Source organism: Ursus americanus, chromosome 2 (assembly GCF_024610735.1).
Source record: "Ursus americanus isolate L20-20 chromosome 2, mUrsAme1.1.p, whole genome shotgun sequence".
NCBI classification, from domain to species: domain Eukaryota; kingdom Metazoa; phylum Chordata; class Mammalia; order Carnivora; family Ursidae; genus Ursus; species Ursus americanus.
The window spans coordinates 64308950-64332232 of NC_142128.1; the positions used below are offsets into that span (position 1 = coordinate 64308950).

General features: G+C 35.7%; 1 protein-coding gene across 1 annotated transcript in view; it reads right to left on the reverse strand.

Moving 5' to 3' along the window:
* Nucleotides 1-23283, reverse strand: part of KCNT2 (potassium sodium-activated channel subfamily T member 2) — a 349439-nt gene that overhangs the window by 153859 nt on the left and 172297 nt on the right. The window contains exon 13 of the mRNA XM_045812805.2: nt 455-563. Coding sequence (XP_045668761.1) covers nt 455-563 — 109 coding nt within the window. The remainder of the gene's footprint in view (nt 1-454; nt 564-23283) is intronic.

Consider the following 23283-nt stretch of genomic DNA (forward strand, 5'->3'; position numbering starts at 1 on the left):
ATAAATTTATTATCTCCAAAAAAATCAATCTTAATACACTTGAATATATTTTAATATTACTCTAATGCATGGTAAGCTTACATATATATTAAGTAATCTATAACAAAGCACTATCTATGTGTAAACATAAGTATAAATTAATAGCTGCAGCATTCAAAACCTGTGTTTATACTATGCATAAAACCGTAAGTGCTAATCTATTTGTAGTCTTGCCAAGGTATCCAGTAAATTCAGTTGCTTAAATCACCAAATTATATAAAAAAGTAAAAATTCACTCCCAAAACATTACCTTGCCACTTTTTGAAGTGAATAGATTCTCTCATAAGATGATAAAAAGAAATCCATCTATTCTATGCAATCATGAATGTATTAAGTTGCCACTAATTTCAGAGACATAACTTACTACACCACAGTTTGAGGAAATTCAAAGTATCTCAGTTGAGACTAAACTTACCAGCAAATTTGATATGGAATTTATTTTCAGGCTTTAATATCTGGACATACAAAGGGCAATTTGGAGCAAAATCTTTTACAGCCCATGCTCTCAAAATTGTTTGGTGGTCCTGCAATGATAAATATCAAAAGATCATGAAATAAATTTAAAAATTTGTAATATATAAAGTAAAAATCTTCAATTGGTATGTTATATGGTCACATCCACAGTTTAAAATTAAACATACAAAATACTGAATTGCAAGGACTTATTTTTAAAGGTTCTTATATTTCTATAAAGGAGAGTAACAATACCTAATTCAATCAGTGCTAATTACCAGCACTTAGAAAATTAGCAGAGATTAGGAGGAAAGTTTCTTGACAAACTTAAAAGTAATTTTCTTAGAATACAATTGAGGGTCAGAGGCATCAGAAATACAGCACAACTAATAGTTTGTAATAACAGTTTCCATGGAAAAAATACGGATTTATAACAATTTTGATATGTTTAGAAAGACTGGCAAAAGGGGAATGACTAGAGTGACCATGCATGTATAACAATAAAAGTAAAAGGATTTTTAACTCTATGGGTGTGTATGTGTGTTGGAAAAGATCAGGAACTTTCAGATACTAAAAAAAAAAAAAAAAAATCAAAACAGTTAAAAAAAAGTTTCTAAGGGGCGCCTGGGTGGCACAGCAGTTAAGCGTCTGCCTTTGGCTCAGGGCATGATCCCGGTGTTGTGGGATCGAGCCCCACATCAGGCTCCTCTGCTATGAGCCTGCTTCTTCCTCTCCCACTCCCCCTGCTTGTGTTCCCTCTCTCGCTGGCTGTCTCTATCTCTGTCAAATAAATAAATAAAATCTTTAAAAAAAAAAGTTTCTAAGGCTGAGAAAAGGAATAAAAAGCATGCTTAACATTAAATCTTACACGTGGTATGACCCCACAAATTATTATTTAATTAACTAAGTAGATGAAAGCAAATTATCAGAGAAATGTGCCAATTAGCTAATACATTTTGAAAAAGTAAACAAAATTATGTTTGAGGGTACACTGTCCATACAGTAGTCATTAGCCACAGGGAGCTGTCTAAATTTAAATTAACTAAAATTAAGAATTTCATTTCCCTACCACACTAGCCACATTTCCAGTGTTCAAAGCCGTCTGTGGCTAATTCAAAGCTATATGGAACTGTGCAGATATAAGCATCGGCACCATCATAGAAAGTTCTGTTTGACATGACAGACTTTGGACTCTAGGAAACAAACTGAGGGCTTCAGAGGGGAGGGCGGTGGGGGAATGGGATAGGCTGGTGATGGGTATTAAGGAGGGCACGTATTGCACGGCGCGCTGGGTGTTATACGCAAGTAATGAATCATGGAACTTTACATCAAAAACTGGGGATGTACTGTATGGTGACTAACATAATAAAAAATATTATTATTTAAAAAAAGAACAAAGGGGAAAAGAAAAACCTAAAAAAATAAAATAAAATGTGAGTGTATTAAAAAAAAGAAAGTTCTGTTTGACAATGTTGTTAGGGAAAGAAAAGGATAATTAAAAACACAGGTAGATATGAGGGATTGTTTACAGAAGTGCAGAAAGAAGCTGCTATCTGTGGTTAGTAACTAAGTTGCATGAAAGTTGATGAAGTGAACTCAGAATTCCTTAAGTAGATAAGTGGACAATGTGTGTCTTCCAGGCAAACATTCAAAACATGCTAATGAACCTGATACGGTGTGACAGTTAATTTTATGTGCAGACTTGGCTGGACCATGAGGTGCCCAGGTATTTGGTTAAACATTATTCTGGATGAGTGGGAAGTCCCAGAAAAGGGAGGGGCAAAGAAGAGAAGCCACAAATTCAGTGCGTAAATTTATACGACATTGGCTAACCTCTAAACCACACATGCATGGGACAGAATATGAGCAATCTCAGCTGAGATTTGAATCACTGCCAACTACTAGGGTGATAGAGTTTGCATTCAAGTGAATCAAATTAACTTCCTGCTGAAACAAGAATATCCACACTCTTTGGAGGAATATATGGGATACAAAGGCTCCACAACATAATATAATACCCAGAATACGTTGCAAAATTATTCAATATATGAAGTGCCAGAAAAACATGACCCATTTGTTAATTTCATGGGAAGCAAACAAAACTAAGTCCAATAAACATTAGCCTTTATGACCTAGATGTTTGAGTTATCAGACTAGGGCTTAAAGCAGCTAATAAAAGTATCATCACTGAGGTAAAGAAAATATGCTCATGATAAAGAGAAAAAAAACTCAGTAAAGAAAGGGAAAATATTTTTAAAATGAAACAGAAAGCTCAAATATCTGAAACATATTCACTGGATGGGCTGAGAAGTAGAATGGAGATGACATAGGAGAGTCAGTGAACTTGATCATAGATCAACAGAATTTATCGAATTTGAAAAACAAAGAGAAGAGGGATGGAAAAGGAACAGAGTTCAGGGACTTGTGCAACAATGTAAAAATGTCTTATATAATGTAATCCGTTTTCCAGGAAGAACACAAAAGAGAAAATAGAACAGAAAATGATTTGAAGAAATAGTGGCTGGAAACTTCCCAATTTTGTTAAAGTCATAATTTTCCAGGTTCAAGGAGTTCAGAGAATCCCAAACCATGTAAACAAAAAAGTTACCACACCTAAGCGCCCTGTAGTCTAATGTTTGAATACCAAAGGTAAAGATAATATTTTGAAAGCAGCCAAAGAAATAGAGTTGTATGACCAAGGACTCTCATCAGAAACCATGGAGAAACCAGGAGACAGTGAAACAATATCCTAAACGCCAGAATGAAAAGGGGAAAAAACTATTAAGTCATCATTTTACAGAGAAAAATCCTTCAAAGAGATGAAATAAAGGACTTTTTCAACTAATGCTAAGAAAATGTGTTGTCCTCAGAATCATACTACAAGAAAATTATAAGAAACTTCTTTATGCTGAAGGGAAATGAATCCAGAGGGAAAGACAGAACTTCAGATATCAAAGAAGAGTACCAGAAATGGGTAATATCTGAGTGAACAAAGATACATTTTTTCTTTAAAATATGTGTATCTTTACAAAAAAATTTATAGTATCATCTTATAGAATTAGAAATTTATAAAAATAACAGAAGAATAAGTGCAAAGTTTCTAACTTCAATGAGTTGTGCAATATTAAAAAATAAGTAAATTGTGCAGTATTAACATGAAGCAGACTATGAAGAGTTAAGCCTGTGTATTGTAGTCCCTAGAGTAGTCACTAAAAAAATTTCAAAAGATAATTTCTAAAAAGCCAATAGGCTTATCAAACTTGAACTCCTCAAAGAAAAAAAATCAAATAATAAAAAAAGTAGAAAAGAGAAAACAGAGGAACATGAATTGATAGGGAGAAACAGAAAACAATTTAGTTAGACCTACATTCAACCATATAAATGATGGTACTAAATGTTGATGAACTGAACACATTAAAACATAAAGAATATTAGAAAAACAAAACTAAGACCCAACCATAAGCAATTTAGGAGAGAGGGTACCTGGTCGGCTCAGTTGGTTAAGCATTCAATTCCCGATTTCAGCTCAGGTCATGATTTTAGGGTTGTGGAAACAAGCCCTGTGTCGGGCTTCACACTCAGTGGGGAGTCTGCCTGAGGTTCTCTCTCCCTCTCCCTTTACCCCTCTCCCTGCTCTTTCTCAAATAAATAAATAAAATCTTAAATAAATAAAGTTACTGGTAAAAGAAGGGATAATAAAAATAAAACCCTTAATTAGAAAATAAGCAAAAGATCTGAACAGACACCTCACCAAAGAAGATACACAAGTGACAAAGCACATAAAAAGATGCTTAACACCATACGTCATTAGAAAATTGCAAACTAAAACAATAATGAAATACCACCACACAATTATTGGAATGACTAAAATCCCAAACACTGACAACACCAAATACTAGTGAGGATGTGAGACAGTAGAAAGTCTCGTTCATTGCTGGTGGGAATGCAAAATCATTCAGCAACTTTGGAAGACAGTCTACAGTTTCTTATAAAACTAAACATACCCTTACCATATAATCCAGCAATCATGCTCCTTGGTATTTACCCAAATGATTTATCCACCCAAACCCTGGACTTGAATGCTTATAGCAACTTTCTTCATAATTGCAAAACCTTGGAAATAACCAAGATGTCCTTCAATAGGTGAATGGATAAAACAAACGGGTATACCCAGACAATAGAATATTATTCAGCAGGAAAGAGAAATGAGCTGTCCAGCCATGAAAAGACATAGAGGAAACTCAAATGCATATTGCTAAATGAAAGAGGCCTGACTTAAAAGGCTGCACACTGGGGCGCCTGGGTGGTACAGTTGGTTAAGCATCTGACTCTTAGTTTCAACTCAGGTCGTGATTTCAGGGTCAAGAGATGGAGCCCTGTGTGAGTCTCTGCACTCAGCACTGAGTCTGCTTAAGGCTGTCTTTCCCCCTGCCACTCCCCCAGCACGCACACACACTCTCTCTCTCTCAAATAAATAAATAAAATCTTAGGGAAAAAAAGACTGAATATTATGGAGAGTGTAAAAAGATCAGTGGTTGCTAAGGGGCTTGTCAGTGGGGGAGGGTGACGAAGTGATGGATAGGTGGAGTACCGGGGCTTTTTAGAGCACTGAAAGTATTCTGTAGGATATTGTAATGATGCATAGATTTCATTTACATTGGTCAAAACCCATAGAATGTACAAAGCAAAAGTGAACCCTAATGTAAACTATGGACTTTAATTAAGAATGTATCAGTATTTGCTAATCAATTGTCACAAATGTACAAAACTAATGCCAGATGCTAATAACAGTAGAAACTGGGGAGAAGGGATTGTGGCAATTCTCTATATTTTTTGCTCAATTCTTCTGTAAACCCAAAACTGCTCAAAAAAACAGTGTATTAAAAAAACAGTAAGCCCGCAATGTGTGAACTTTAAAGTCACAAATTTTGGGCTCCAATTTCACTCTAGAATTTACAAACTGCATGAGTTTAAGTTACTAAACAAATCTGATTCTCAGCATAAAAGGTTCGATTATTTTATAAAGTGGATGTAGACAGCTTGCTTTTCTCATTTCACTTGACCTCTGGCAACATGTGACATGTAGACCATCGGCTCCCTAAAATTTTCTCCCTAGGCTTCCGTGACACCAATGCCCCTGATTGTAGCCTATTTGGCTACCAACATATCTGCAGTGACTTTCTTTGCTCTTAGCATCAAGTCCAAATTCTTAACAAGGTTTGCAAGACCCCTTTATTAAACTGTCCCCAAACAACTTCCCCAGCCTTGGCACTCTTTACTCCATTGCATTCTCCACTAATGAGCCTCCAGGACTTCTGATGTGGAACAGGACTTCTATCACTTATTCTGGGAGACCCTCTTCTTCTGACTGAAGTCCATGCCAGCTGCTCCCAATGCATTCTGTGTTTGCCCATCATAATGTTAACCCCCCCTGTCTTTTTAAGTGGACCCCCACTAAACTGTAAGCTCTAAGAAGAGAAGAGCCATGTTTTTATATTTCTTTCATCCAAAGCTCATCTTAGCTAGTACTTAGCCTTCACTTGCTTTTCAAAGATGAGTAGGAAAAACCATATTGACTTCACAGGGATATTGTGAGCATTAAATGAGATAAGGTAAAGAACCATCAGGCACACAGAAAGCATTTAGTAAATATGTCAAGTCAGTGGATAAATAGTTGGATGAAGTACTAAAAGCCCATAAATCTTCCTTGCTTTATTCGTGCATTGTGCCCTACCAACAAGAATCTATGATCCTGTCAGTGGAGCATTAAGTAAGGAAAAAGGAAAAAAGGTAAGTGTACAATGGCATAAATGTCGCATGAGGGATAGAAAATAAGTATTTGCTAATACACATTATAAAACTGGCACAGAAACATGATTTTTAATTCATTCTTCTAAAAACAGAGAATGATATTGATCTTTTTTTTCCCTTGCTGACAAAATTCAGCCTGAAATAAGATACTCCAAATTTAATTGTAACTGAAAAGTAAAAGTATCGACCATGACAACTTCAGAATAAACAGTCTAAATAATAAAGGAAGGTAACATAGGGTATTACTGAATCATCGTAGGTGTCTATTGCTACTGTGAAAGCTCTGAACATTTCCCTTAAAGTCAGCTTATCTAAAAATTAATTGGCTAAAATCATCTTATAAATTTAACTTTTATAACTTGAAATATCTAAAAATTATTTGTTGGCATTCTAAGGATCTAAAATACATCACTTTACCTATGACAAAAATCTTCTTTCCTAAACTCCAAATGACCCATAAGAGACTCATTTTAGATGAAATTTTATACACGAGTTATTTCCCACCCCTCCATGAGAATCTGTAATTTTCATTAGATTTTCAAATATAGTCTATGACTCAGAAAATGGAAAGACATTAGTCTGCTCAAAGATCACATTCAAGCCAATTTTTGATTTATAAAATATATCTGTAGCACTTAACAAATGATAGATTTATTTTTTATATTTTGAGTATATTTTGCTAACTTATCTATGGAACACATTTTTTAGGCTCAAGTAAAACTGAATTCTGAAACTTGAAATAATATATGTAAATAATATATGTAAATTTGACCCCAATTTATAGACAGCAAAGCAACATAGACACAACATTTATATAAGAGTAAAACATCTTGCACCAACTGGAAAACAAATTTTTCCTAAACACAACTCAAATGTATTGTTTTATAAACAACTCCTGCAAAATATATTCATTGCCCAGAGAATAATATATTCCCAGAAGTTCCTCTAAAGGCTTTGCATTAGACTCAAAAGCACCTTGAGTGTAAGGGCCTATTTTGTTCACAATTATATTGTCTGGGTCTAAGGTAAATTGATAAGTTATAAGCTTATATCTGTCTATCCATATATTGCATATATAGACAGATAGATATGTAATAATATAAAAAATTGAATGTAATTCTGATACAAAGAATCTGTAATAAATATCCTCTATAATTAATTGTTTGACTTTTTTTATAATAATATTTTTTTATTATATTATGTTAGTCACCATACAGTACATCCCTGGTTTTTGTTGTAAAGTTCGATGATTCCTTAGTTGCATATAACACCCAGTGCACCATGCAATACGTGCTCTCCTTACGACCCATCACCAGCCTATCCCATTCCCCCACCCCACCCTCTGAAGCCCTCAATTTGTTTCTCAGAGTCCATAGTCTCTCATGCTTCATTCCCCCTTCTGATTACCCCCCCTTTCTTTATCCCTTTCTTCTCCTGCCGATCTTTCTAGTTCTTATGTTCCATAGATGAGAGAAACCATATGATAATTGTCTTTCTCTGCTTGACTTATTTCACTTAGCATTATCTCCTCCAGTGCCATCCATGTTGCAGCAAATGTTGAGAAATCGTTCTTTTTGATAGCTGAGTAATATTCCATTGTATATATGGACCACATCTTCTTAATCCAGTCATCTGTTGAAGGGCATCTCGGCTCCTTCCACGATTTAGCTATTGTGGACAATGCTGCTATGAACATTGGGATGCATATGGTCCTTCTCTCCACTACGTCTGTATCTTTGGGGTAAATACCCAATACTGCAATGGCTAGTTCATAGGGTAGCTCAATTTTTAACTTTTTAAGGGACCTTCACACTGTTTTCCAGAGTGGCTGTACCAGCTTGCATTCCCACCAACAATGTAGGAGGGATCCCCTTTCTCCACATCCTCTCCAACAATTGTTGTTTCTTGCCTTGTCAATTTTTGCCATTCTAACTCGCATAAGGTCGTATCTTAGTGTGGTTTTGATTTGAATTTCCCTGATGGCTAGTGATTTTGAACATTTTTTCATGTGTCTGTTAGCCATTTGTATGTCTTCATTGGAAAAGTGTCTGTTCATATCTTCTGCCCATTTTATGATTTATTTGTTTCTCGTGTATTGAGTTTGAGAAGTTCTTTGTAGATCTTGGATACCAGTTTTTTATCTGTAGTGTCATTTGCAAATATCTTCTCCCATTCCGTGGGCTGCCTCTTAGTTTTTTTGACTGTTTCCTTGGCTGTGCAGAAGCTTTTTATCTTGATGAAGTCCCACAAGTTCATTTTATCTTTTGTTTCTCTTGCCTTTGGAGATGTGTCATGAAAAAGGTTGCTGTGGCCGATGTCGTAGAGGTTGCTGCCTATTCTCTCCTCTAGGATTTTGATGGATTCCTGTCTCACATTGAGGTCTTTCAACCATTTAGAGTTTATCTTTGTGTATGGTGTGAGAGAGTGGTCAAGTTTCATTCTTTTGCATGTAGCTGTCCAATTTTCCCAGCACCATTTATTGAAGAGACTGTCTTTTTCCCACCGGATGTTTTTTTCCTGCTTTATCAAATATTAGTTGCCCAAAGAGCCGAGGGTCCATTTCTGGGTTCTCTATTCTGTTCCATTGGTCTATGTGTCTGTTTTTGTGCCAGTACCATGCTGTCTTTGTGATCACAGCTTTGTAGTACAGCTCGAAATCCGGCATTGTGATGCCCCCAGCTTTGTTTTTCCTTTTCAACACTTCCTTGGCAATTCATGGCCTTTTCTGGTTCCACACAAATTTAAGGGCTGTTTGTTCCAGTTCTTTGAAAAATGTCATTGGTATTTTGATCGGGATAGCATTGAAAGTGTAGATTGCTCTGGGTAGCATGGACATTTTAACTATGTTAATTCTTCCGATCCATGAGCATGGAATATTTTTCCATCTTTCTTGTCTTCTTCAATGTCTTTCAAGAGTGATTTGTAGTCTCTAGAATATAGATCCTTTATGTCTCTAGTTAAGTTAATTCCAAGATATGACTTTATGACTGAATTAAGGAAACTACATAGTTCATTTGTAATGAACTTTAATTGGTGTCTTTGGAGAATCAGGTTTCAAATTTGATATATATTTATTATTAAGTACAAAAGTAACTCAGGATGTTCTTAAATAAAATACTTAAAAATGAAGTATATAACCAAAAACCCTAATAAATATAAAACATTAAAATATTGGGGCACATGGGTGACTCAGTCACTTAAACAACCAACTCTTAATTTCAGCTTAGGTCATTATCTCAGGGTTGTGGGATTGAGCCCTGTGTTGGGCTCCACACTCAGCATGGAGTGTCCTTGAGATTCTTTCTCTCCATCTCCCTCTGCCCATCACACTCTTGCTGTCTCTCTCTCTCTCTCAAATAAATGAATTTTTAAAATCTAAAAAAAAAAAAAGAAAAAGAAAGAAAGAAAGAAAGAAAGAAAGAAAGAAAGAAAGAAAGGAAGGAAGAAAGAAGGAAAGAAAGAAAAAACTTCAGGGCACCTGGATGGCTCAGTTGGTTAAGCACCTGCCCTTGGCTCTGGTCATGACCCCAGGGTTCTGCGATTGAGCCCTACACTGGGCTCCCTGCTCAGCTGGGGAGCTTCTTTCTCCCTCTCCTTCCCGCTCATGCTCTCTTTCACTGTCTCTGTCTCTCTCTTAAATAAGTACATAAAATCTTTAAAAAAAAAAAACAAAAAAAAACCCTCATAGGGTTGCTAGTATAATTTCTTCTTTCTGCCAAGTTAAACAGAAGGGATCTGACATTATGTCTGAGACAGAAACATTATCTTGGATTTCAGTTTTAAGATTGTATTTCCTGCTCTCTCCAATGATTTCTCAGGGATTGTTAATCCTACTTTCGATTCCCATTCTTATATCTGAAAGTGTACTACTCCTTACAGATACATCATGGCAAAAACCTGATTGCCTGTCTGAAATTTCAGATATGACATATTCCTAGAATCTTCTTACCAGTAATTTTGGCACTGTGTAGCAAGTCAACTTTATGGTCAGTTAAATAACACGTCTACTTTCTGCCTTTGCTTGTCAAGAACCAAAACCTATTTTGTGCTCTGCTTCTCAACTGAAATCCTGTATTGTTTCTTAGTGCTTGTTGGCCTAAGGTCCAGTAATTTGCCCAGAGCCTTACATCCCTTAAATAGTATCTTTTGCATACTTATGTCCTCTCCCAGATTCTTTAGGAATCACCATCAACACCAAATCTAACTCCAGATCGTGATCCTCTCCAGTCTTACCTAATTTATTCTTTTAACAAAGTTGTGACCATAGTGTCTCACAAAGCTCATTGACAAGTGTCAAGTGAATAATAATTAAAGGGTTCATAAAGAGACTAGGCTATCCTGAAAGCATGTAACTTAAGTTCAGTGACGATCATCTGTCAAGAATTTACCAAAAGATATTTCTGTGCAGGTTAAAAAATGAGTTATATTAGTGATTCCAGGGTGTCTTAGCAAGTTTAAAATTCACAGTTTGAAATTCTGTGTCTTTATGAATTGGAAAGGAAGATGCTTTTGAGAACAGATTATTAACCACTGGGGTGAATAACAAGTAAAAGGTTTGGAAAACCTTTCTGAAGAATTATTGTACCTTGTATTGCATAATGAAACAATAGAAACAATTATGTGTTAAAGTGTTGCAATGCTCAAAATGGATCTGTTTAAGACAAAACAATATTCTTTTTTAAAAAGCTTAAATTGTGAAGGGTAGCAGAATATGCCTTTTTAGCATAAAGACTATTTTGATCTGATTATTTTTGAGAAAAAGCATCCATGGGAAAGGCTCTTAAACCAAAGTAGAATCTACCCTTTAAGGGGCGCCTGGGTGGCTCAGTCGTTAAGCGTCTGACTTCGGCTCAGGGCATGATCCTGGTGTTTCAGGATGGAGCCCCATGTCAGGCTCTTCCGCTGGGAGCCTGCTTCTTCCTCTCCCACTCCCCCGCTTGTGTTCCCTCTCTCACTGGTTGTCTCTCTCTCTGTCGAATGAATAAATAAAATATTAAAAAAAAAAAAGAATCTACCCTTTAAATCTACATTCATGAGGGAAATCTCCATTTGTAAGGGTGACTCTCTCTCTCTGTACCAAGAAGAGAGGGTTGACTCTAAACCACCACTCTTTATCAGTACAGAAGGCACCAGACTTAAATCTGCCTAACAACCTAACTGTACTTTTCTTGATAACCTCTCAGAACTAGTCTCCCCACTCCCAGGATCTTTCTTTTGTCATTAGCTGAAGACAGTACTAAGGTGATGCCTTGGACCATTTGGGGGAGTTTTACAGCTTTCCTGGGTATCTCCCATGTATACATGAGGTATACACATTAAATTTCTAACCGTTTTCTTTTGTTACTTTGTCTTTTATTATGAGGCAGGAGGGGAGAACACCCACAGAACCTGGAATATAGAGGAAAATAATTTTTCCTCCTCTACAATTGCAAACATTTTATTTCAGCTCTTTCCTCATGCTGTCTGAAGAGGGTCACATAGGGAATTTGCTGTCTGCATGTTTGATGATTGTTTGCCTTCTACTCTAAGGTTCCATATGTTCAAAAATGCATGTAATTATCAGGAAAAAATGAACATCTTTGACATTTCAGAGGGAAGATAACACCATAGTATAAAATAAAATTTTTTCTAAAAGTTCCAACTTAAAGTCTTTGGAATCAGATGATCAAGAAGGCTTTAAAGTTTCCCTCAGTTTGATTTCCTGTCAGGTTTCTTCCTGGCTATAGACCCCTGAACACCCCTTTCTTTCTTTCTTTCTTTCTTTCTTTCTTTCTTTCTTTCTTTCTTTCTTTCTTCTCTTTCTTTCTTTTTAAGATTTTATTTATTTATTTGTCAGAGAGAGAGAGAGCACAAGCAGGAGGAGCAGCAGGCAGAGGAGAAGCAGGATCCCCACCAAGCAAGGGACCGATGTAGGACTCCATCCCAGAAGCCTGAGATCATGACCTGAGCCAAAGGCAGATGCTTAACCAATTGAGTCACCCAGGCATCCCTGAACACCCTTTTCTTAGAACATTTATTTTAGAAAAGATCCAATTATAAATCCTTTTTTTGCCCCTTTGAGAATTAAATCTTCACGCAGACTCTCAACAGTTTCACAACCCAGAAATGTCTTTCTCAAGAACCTGAGGGCCATCATTCTGAAATGTAATCAACAAAGGAGCTAGAGCCCCTACCTCCCAGTCCCTGTGGGAAGGCAGGACCCTATCTTTCATAAGAGACAATTAGCAAATGATGACATAATCGCATGGACCAATCTCCTCCCTCCAGTACTTTTCCATCTCGTTCATCCCAGAACTTTAATTTACAAATTGGAGCTAGTAATAACTTCCTCGTAGTATTGTTGTGAAAAATACAACACATAGATAATTGTATAAATATATATATAAATAATCTCTAGCCTGCAATTGATATTTAGTGATGGCTAATAAATGAGAGGTGTTATTATGTATTTTTCTTCTTCTTTTTTTTTTTAGTTCCAAGAAGCAAGAAGTTTAAAAATCAGTTGTGCCAAGAAAGCTAAAAGAGCAAAGCAAACACTACAGGTTTTTTTCAGAAGTAGGCCATTTATGTAAAAATCCATATGCCCAGTTCAGCTCAGAAAATTAAATTCTTTCACCACTGCAAAGAAAATCCACCCAGAGGGTAAATCTATGCTGCATACATTATAATGACTCAGTGGAGACTTAACTTCGAACAAATCTTTTTGAGCATACCTAATGACAGACTGAGAGAACAAGATATTGAAAAGGAAAGTGTGTGAACCTTTTAAAACATATCACAATATAAGACATCCTTCCTTCTGACTATTCACCACCTCTTAACGTTCAGCTCAGAATGTCTGACATCCTCAGCAACTTCAATCTCTCTGCACCATCATTCACTGTTACCTCTATACCCACGTTCTCATTTCCCTGCTTACCTGCTTGTATCAAATGTTTCACCAAATAAGCAGACCCTTGCATAAGCAATCATTTTGCTTGCCTCTCTCAATCAGGTCTACTCTACAGGCAAAACTACGACCTTGCTAAATCCAACTCTCTTTCTACTACAGATAACAGATGGTTGGCAAACACACACATATATGCTAAACAGGCCTTACTTCAAATTGAGAGTCCATGATATCACATAGGAGATGAACGTTGCTCAGCAACTCCACATTCCTCCAGGCCATTCACTTTCCTGCTGTTCTAGAGAACTATTTCATAATGGTTCCTCAAACCTCTACCCACTCTTCCCGCTTTTCTGATGATCTCAACTACTATGAGAAATAGAAATAATAAGAAAATTTCCATAGCGCTCTCCATCACATCTGACTACATACTTGCCTCTTGTTAAAATGAGTGAGCATTTTAAACACTTAGCAAAGGGAAACCTTCTGCCTATATACTGGATCATATTCTGTCTTGTACATCCTATGACTTTATTCTTTGAATTTTCCACTTTCCTGTATCATTCATTTTACCTTCTCTGCTGGATCATTTCCTTTAGTATATACACTTGCTAAAACTTTTCCACTAAAAAAAGAAAGAAAAAAAGAAAAAAGAAAGTTTTCCTTTACCACACATTAGTGTCAGGTATTGTGGCATTTCTCTGCTTCCATCTACAGAAACCACTATTTAATTATAAATTTTCATTTCTAATTCAAGAACGTAAAGCTATGAATCTTTTTTTGCTATGTCCCCTCAATTTCGATATGTGCATTTTCATCACAATTCAATTAAAATAATTCTAATCTTCCCTGTTATTTTGTATTTTCCTCATGGCTTATTGAGAAATGTGCTAATTTCCAAATATTTGGGTATTGTCCTGCATCAGAGAATATACTCTGCATGTTTTCATTCTTTTAACTTTTCTGCCATTTCTTCTATTGTCCAGCATCTGATCTTTCTCTGTGAATGTCCCATATGCACTTAGAAAAAAATGTGTATTCTGCAGTTGTTGAATGTAATGTTCTATACGTCAATTAGATCTAGTTGGCGAAAATGAGCTCAAGTTTTGTTTTGTTTTATAACTCTACTGCTTTTCTTTCTACTTGTTCTGTTAGTAATTTAGAGAGCAATACTGAAATTTCTGACAATCGTAGCTTTTTACACCTCCTTCCAGTTCTGCCATTTTGTGTATGGACTTTGAGGTTTCACAACAAGTTGTGCATACACTGAAGGGTGTTATGTCTCCTTGATGCACTGATCCCTTAATTAACACAAAATACTTTTTAGAGAAGATTCTTTAAAAGAAAATGAGAAATAGTGGCTGAAGTATTAAGAAAGAATTCTACGAAGACTGAGAGCGCAAAGGCAAGTGGAGAAGGGAATAGCATGAAGGGAAGAAAAAAGGTACCAAGGCTAATTGAACAAAATAGGGAAAACAAGCAAGAAAACAATGCAAAATGTTCTCTATTAGGGGACATTTGGTGTTCTTAGAGGGAAAAGCTTCAGGTATATGGAGGGAGTATAAATTGGAATGAAGGATCTAAGAACATCATAAGTTTGAAATAGTGAGTGTTGTTTTTATCAAGAGGTTAGACCTAAAGAGGAGGAAGAATTATAAGATTTCCCACCTATAAGAATACAAGTAGTCTGAAGTAATAGGTACCATAAAAACAGTCTAATGAAATAAGTAACGTGGTGTTGCTTTATGTGTTCCTGTATTAATAATTAATGAGCCTTATGATTATATTTTAAGTTAAGCTTTCAAAATTTTAAATTAATGATCCAATCTAAAAGGTCAACCTCCTCTAACATTTTATATGCCTCTTCCCCAGTGTTCACTCCTTAACACTCATCACCAGCTAACATCCTATGCATTTATTTAATCAGTATATTGATGGTCATTTCTACTAGTAGGCCAGCTTCATGAGAACTGAGATTTTTTTCACTGTTATGTTCATAAATATATCTTCAGTTGGTACATCAATGCTTGGAAGATAAACCAATCAATAAATATTTGTTCAAGGAATGAAAGGTTAAAAATGGTGATAGTGTTACCCTATAACACTTTTACCTATGCTGTGCTCTGGTCTAGGAAGTGGGTCTAAGAAGAATACAGATAATTATGTCAACTGGCCCCAGGTAAATTTGAAGCTAAGTAGACTGAGACATGTAAACCTTACATGAAAATGTAAATAATGAATTAGGATAGGATAGTAAGTGCAGATAGGAAATCTGCAATTAACAGCAATGAAAAAATAATGAATGTTAACAAATACCTATAATATACAGCAGATTTTTAAAATTTAGGGTATGGCAGGAAATAATACAAAAAAGGAAATATGTAATCAAAGTGACCACTGGGTCTTCAGTGAACAGTGTGAACATAGTCACAAAATTCTAAATGTTTATTGCATCCAACATTTAGACTTTATCAATAAACAATGGCAGAAGACTTAGTTTCGATCACAGAACAAAAGGTAAATGATATCAGTCTTCAATTGCAAAAATGGAAGTACCACAGTCCAAAATTGGATCATGGAAAATTGGGAATGAAACCTGAAGGAAAGAAGGAAATAAATGCCATATTCTTACAAAGCAGAGATACAAAATACAATATCAGCACTTTAATGGATTTAAAGCAAATACCTTCTTTCAGGAAACAGACTAAAAATGGGAAGTAGAACAGACAACTGATGCCTGAAATCATATATATATATATATATATATGTTTTTTTCCCCCTGATTAAACTTTAAAACTGTGGAACCACTTTTATGTACAAATGTGTGACCCGTTCGAACAGTAAGCTATTATCACCATGGGAAGCAGTTTGGTACAAAAAAGGAGTGTTAAAGTTGACCTGACCTGGGTAGAGCCCAGACTCGGCCACTCTGGGAAATCTAATTAACAACCCTGAGCCTTGGTTCTCTCGTCTATAAAACAATTGTGGTGAGCATGAAATGACATAATGTGCACAAAATGCCTGACCACATGAAAGCTACTCGTGAAATGTCAAATTTGTTTGGTTCCTTTCTGCTTGTTTGCTTTATTAAGTGGACTCGAAAAAAACGAGCTAAAATACATATACCAAGAGTAGCAACATGGACTAGAATTCCCGTTCTATGTAAACATGCAAAATTTTTATAGAAAATTAGCATTACAATATTAGATATTTTAAAAATGTTATTATTCTTCATGTAAGTTATGTAGAAAAATACATATTTGAAAGCCTGTCATCTTTAAAATAAAAATAAATAAAATAAAAATATTATCATCTTAAGAAAAAAATGGGCATTTTCTTTAAAAATGCAGATATCATGTGCTCCATTCTTTTTTTAAGATTTATTTTTTTAGTAATCTCTACATCCAATGTGGGGCTCAAACCTACAACCCCAAGATCAAGAGTCACATGCTCCACTGACTGAGCCAGCTAGGCACCCTTGAGCTTCATCCATTCTTTTGAAATAAAGTTGATCTAGAGTCATCAAAAAGGATTTTTGACTTTAATGAAACTACACTTAATGATTTTTGTGATTCAAAAAAATTAACTAAGGATGGTGCTATAGCACTTTCAGGTTCACGAGTACCCTATGATATCTGAATAAAGAATATAAAACTTTATATAGGAATACATTTATTTTTATGAAATAATTAATTCCAAAACAGAATCCTTTGGAATATTTATTAATTTTTCATTTTGATATTCCCAACTCTGCTGCTCCCAATTAGAATATACACAAACCAATACTAGAGTTGGCAGTATTCTGCTAGTTTAAAAAATGTTATTAGAACAATAGGAGATGGGGTACCTGGGTGGCTCAGTCAGTTAAACATCTGCCTTCGGCTCCGGTTGTGATCTCAGAGTCCTGGAATCAAAACCCATATGGGGGAGGGGAGCTGCCCAGCGGGGAGTCTGTTTTTCCCTTTCCCTTTGCCCCCCTCCCCGCTTGTGGGCACTCCCTCTCTCAAAAAAAAAGTAAAATCTTTTGAAAAAAGTAAAAATTAAAAAAAACCAAAACAACACAACTCGTTCATGCAATTTTGCAACTCAGCAATAATAAATGCATGTGCATCTATCAGAAATAGTGTGCAATCAACATTTTTCAAAGGTGTAACTGTATCAAAGAAAATAATATAAAAGAACACTTTCGTAACAGAATGATTAAAAAAAGATTTCTGCGTATAGATGACAATGTTACATTAGTTTCAGGTGCATAACATAGTGATTCAACATCTCTATACCTTATGCTGTGTTCACCACAAGTGTAGATACCATCTGTCACCATACTTCACTATTACCATATCATTGATTATATTTCCTATGTTGTGCCTTTTATTCCCATGACTTACTCATTGCATAACTGGAAGCCTCTACATTCCACTCCCTTTCATCTGTTTTGTCCAACCCCCCACTCTCTACCTCTCTGGCAACCATCAGTTTGTTCTATATATTTATAGGTTCAAATTCTGCTTTTCATTTGTTTATTCATTTGTTTTTTTAGATTCCACATATGAATGAATTCATATGTTGTCTTTCTCTGTCTGACTTATTTCACTTAGCATAATACCCTCTGGGTTTATCTATGTTGTCACAAATGGCATGCTCTCATCCTTTTTTATGGCTGCATAATATTCCATCACATGTGTGTGTGTGCCGCATCTTCCTTATCCATTTGTCTATCAATGAATACTGAAGTTGCTTCCATATCTTGGCTATTGCAAATACTGCTATAGTAACATAGGGATGCATATATCTTTTTGAATTAGTGTTTCCATTTTCTTTTGGTAAATACTTAGTAGTGGAATTACTGGATCACATGGTATTTCTATTTTTAATTCTTGGGGGACGCTCTATACTATTTTTCACAGTGAGTGCTCCAGTTTACATTTCTACAAACAGTGCACAAGCGTTCCCTTTTCTCCACATCCTTGCCAACTCTTGTTGTTTCTTCTCTTTTTAATTTTAGCCATTCTGACAGTTGTAAGGTGTAGCTCATTGTGGTTTTGATTTGCATTTCCCTGATGATTACCAACATTATCTTTTCATGTGTCTATTGGGCCATCATATCAAAATTATTTTGACCACATTTAGAAAAATTTCTTTGAAAGTATGCCTGTATCAAAAATTCAGCTCTATAAGTTTTAAAAATTTATTTTCTCCACATAACAGATAATCCTAACTCAGGTGTGCATAAATACAGCATGAAAATATTGGAAGGTAAATCTAATCTATTAAAAACAATTACTGGAAAGGTTCATTTTAGGAACTAATATGTAAAAAATTAGTCTAGAGGTGCCTGGGTCTCTCAGTTGGTAGAGCGTCTGCTTTCGGCTCAGGTCATGACCTCGGGGTCCTGGTGTCGAGCCCCACGTCGAGCTTCCTGCTTGTAGGGACCCTGCTTCTCCCTCTCTTCCCTGCTCATACTCTCTTTCACTGTCTCTCTTTCTCAAATAAATAAAATCTTTTTAAAAATTAGCTTAAATTACTTCCTAAGAAATCATAAACATTTCACTAATTAATTTCACATGCATATATTTGGAATTAAAATTAAGGAAGAAAAAAAGTTGCCTAATCTTATTTATTTAACAAATATTTCTCCAAAAAAGGTTCAATGTAATCGACCTTTACCAAAATAGAACTTTTTACTTTGTTCTGTAACTGTGTCAGTAAAATATAAATCTACATGTTTCTTCTCACAGTCCAATAGTTTCAACACTATTTCTCAGGCCCTGCTGCAGAGTATGCAAAGTAGGAGTGACGGATTGCTATCCCTTGCAAGATAGATAAGGAAATTCCTGAGAATCTCCTAAAACTTTCCCATGTGATTCAATTGTCTAACAAGAGTGAGCTTGATTAAAATTAGAGAAACCAGATAGTTCTTAGTCAAGTGGAGCATACTTCCATCATGTAGGAACATATCATGATTCCAGAGCTTCTGGCCCTCCCAAGACACTCACTTACTTTCGCACCCCAAAGCAAGTATAAATGACAGTGCTAGTGACCTGACCGTATTAAGTGTAAAATTCTAGAGTTCCTTTTCCTCTAAATGAAGATACAAGAAAGGTTTAATGAATGTGAAATGATTCAGTTGTAGCAGGACTGGATAATCATAAAGGAGGACTTACATATTCTCTTCCTCCACCCACTTCCCAAAAGGAACAACCTACCTGGGGAGAGGCAACTAAAATAGTTTGTCTGGGCCAAACCCTCATATATACAAAAGGAGTACAAGTCAAAACAAGATGACCTAGATTCTTTTGCCAAAAATTATGTATTTATTAACCTTTGGGGAATCAAAGAGCAGAATTTCAACTCTCCTGATAGGATTTAAACCAAACACTGGGGTCAGAGAGGCAGGTGGACTAGAAGTTGTTGAACCAACTTCTCTGTAGGAAACAACGTAGAATTATTTGCAGCAGCAACTATGACAGGCCCGTCCTAAGACAATAGCTAATATGGGATTATGTTCATTATCAAGCAATATGGTGTCTTCCATACTAACACATAGTTATTTAGCATAGCCCAACATTTTTCTGGGTTCCTATATTTTTTTCTAATAAATCTTTAATTGGATCATTGTTCCCACATTTGTAAAAATGATTTTAAAAAGAGATGAATGGTAGCCTACTGGTGTGTCCAGAGCGGAGCATACTAGGAATAGACTGCTATCCATTTTATAATCAAGTCTTGAAAGTCTGTTTCTTTACAGACCATAGACACTTCTATAAGACCCTGTACACACAAACACAAAACAGTTGAGAGACTTTCCAATCTTTGCAAAGGAGCAGAAATATCATATACTTACTAACAATCATGGATATTGGTTTTTCTTCTTTGCCATCTGTCAAGACCTAAAACTCTATTCAGTTACAGGACCCAGGTCTTTCTCCTTGACCTTCTGTTCAAGGTGCCCTAAACTCTGACACTGACTTCCCTTCTGTATTATTTTCCATCACTTTAAATATTTTACTACATTCTCTTTTTGCTTGCATGGTTTCTGAAGATAAGTCCGATGAAATTCTTATCTTTGCTCCTCTGTAGTGAGGGCGCTCCCCCCCTCCCCAGCTTCTTTTAGGAGTTTATCTTTGATGTTCTGTAATTTGAAAATGATATGTCTAGGTGTATTTTTTTTTTTTTAACATCTTTTCTGCTTGGTGTACTCTGAGCTTTCTGGATCTGTGGCTTGGTGTCTGGTATTAATTTGGGGAAATCATCAGTTATTATGCTTTCCAGTATTTCTTCTATTTCTTTCTTTTCTTTTCTTTTCTTTTCTTTTCTTTTCTTTTCTTTTCTTTTCTTTCTTTTCTCCTTCTGATATTCCCATTACACGTATGTTACACCTCAGTTGTCCCAGAGGCCTTGGATATTCTATTTTGGTTATGGGGTTTTGTTGTTGTTGTTGTTGTTTTACAATCTTTGTTCTCTTCCCTTTTCAGTTTTGTAGGTTTCTGTTGAGTTATTCTCAGTTTTAGGATTATTTCCTTAGCCATATCCAGTCTACTAATAAGCCCATCAGAGGCATTCTTCATTTCCATTACATTTTTTTAAAAATCTCTAGCATTTCTTTTTGGTTCTTTCTTAAGGTTTCTATCTCTCTGCTTACACTACCCGTCTGTTCTTACATGCTGTCTCTTTTATCCATGAGAGCCCACAGCATATTAATCAGTTATTTAAAATGATTGGCCAGGTAAGTTCAACATCCCTGCCACGTCTGTTCTGATACTTGCTCTGTCTCTACAAACTGCTTTTTTTTTTCCTTAGGCCTTTTGGTATGCCCTGTAGTTTTTTCTTCATAGCCAGTCATAATATACAAACTTAAAGGAACTGCTCTAAATAGATCTTTAGACACATGGGAGTGATCTGTGGGGTAAGGGGAAGCATTCTATAGTCCCTTGATTTGGTGTCAGTCTTTTACTGAGCCAATACCGCTGGAATGGGACCTTCACAAATGTTTTTTCAGTGTCTCAGACCCCTTAATTGAAAAAGGATGGCCAGAGTGGTCTGGAATTGGGTATTACCCTTGCCCCAGATCAGTTAGGCTCTGATAACTAGTTTCCAGCAAGTTAAACTCTGGTTAACTAGTTTCCCTGAGGGCAAGGCCTGTTAAGAGGAACAGAATGCTCTGGTGTATTTCAAAATGGTTCCTTTTCCTTGCCCCTTGCTGAAATCCCAAAAGGATTTTTCTCTCATATTTACTGTGAGAACCTGGTCAAGCTCCTGGAAGTAAATGTCACAAAATTATGGTATCCCTTCCCCATAACTACATTTCCCAGGGGTTTTTTTAATTCTCAAAGTTGTCTGCACTGAACCTCCAGCAATTCATCAATTATAGTTGAGGTTTTCCTGCCCCCACATTGGTTCCCAGGTTGATTTCCACTCGTGAGTCTTTGCTGGGGTAAATTAGTATTCTCCATATTTGCGTGTCAGTCTCTCCAGTCTTGGGGATAGTACTTTGCCCTGTTTCCTCACCTCTCTTGCTTTTCTCCTAAACCTTTTATACAATTTTTCATGTGTTATCCTATTATTAATTTCTAGGAGCTATTTTTGGTTCATTAAATGTTTCTTGTTTTGTCTTCAATTGTTTTGTTCTACAGCCTACTATTCTTGTTTTATATATGTACACCCTCCTTAATTCATATTATTCTGAGGATATTTGTTATATATTTTAAAATCTATTTCTTCTCCCAAAATTGTATAGTTTTGTTTGTTTCCTCTGAGTTCTTCTTTTCTATACACTTTTTATGTTTGTTCATCCATTCTTTCTTTTCCTTGTCAGGAATTTCCTTAAATGTTGATCTCTGTTATCTGAACATATGTAGAAATTAAACATTCAAAACCTTTTGGGACTTCATTGAATGTGGGAATCTTATTTTCACATAGACCTTACTGTAGGGTGATTAATCTGTGATACTGCAATAGGGAACTCCAGACTTTATATATTTACATACACACTATATATGTGTGTGTGTATATATATATGTATATATGTGTATGTATATATACACATATGTATATATGTATAAAATATATATACATATATGGCATTCTCTCTTGCGATGAACCATTTCCCCCAAAGAAAATTCCTCAAATCTCATGCCAATGGAGGTGTGGACCTAGCTATTATGTTTCTGAGTCATTTGGGAGAAGCACCTCACATTCAGTGGAGAAACTTACTCTTTAATATCTTTGAATTTACCCCGACTTTCAGCTGCACCTACTGGTTCTGAGTGAAAGGTATCCCTGGATCAAATTTTGCCAACAGTAAACCCGTTCCCAGGGTGGGGAAAGGGATCAGCAATGGATTCCTGGAATCTAATTGCTTCTTTTACAAACTTTTAATCACTATTCATGTGTTTAGTCCTGCATATAACCCTACTTTCAGAAGCATCTGGTGCCTCTATTTCCTGAGACTTTTGAGGTTCCATTGCAAAAAGCAGCCTGCTTCTGACTTGTTTCCTCTCTCAACTTAAATTTTAACTTCCTTCTGTCGAAGTTGGTTACCACTCATCCATCTGCTTTCTAGCTTCCAAACTTGGGTTAGTGCAGTCTCATCTACCATCTCCTTTGTCCTATCAGTGAAATTTTTTGTTCATTTCCTGTCAATTTAGCAGAGTGTCAGGAAGAAATGGAACACATTTGTTTAACTGAATGATCTCAAATTCACAATTTAAAGGTACTTTAAAAGATATTATGTATTTATTAATGCTTATGCTTCTCCTTGTTACTCAAAACATTATTGATACTGGAGGACTGTAAGTACTTTAAAACCAAGTGACCGCTTAAGGGGCACAAGATTCACAATTATGTAAGTTAAGTAATTATGGAAACATACTGTAGATTATGATCAGTTCAAATTCATTTATTCCATAAATACATTTGGAGCACCTAATGTGCCAAACCAATTAAGAAACTCCTGAAATAGTACTTCAGTGAACTGAGGAGGGTGTGGTCTGAATTAAGATAGCAACCATGGAGAAGAAGGGGAACAGATGAATTTTTAGAAATATATATTGTAAAGAGAAATATTTTACAAATTTTTCCTAACTATATTT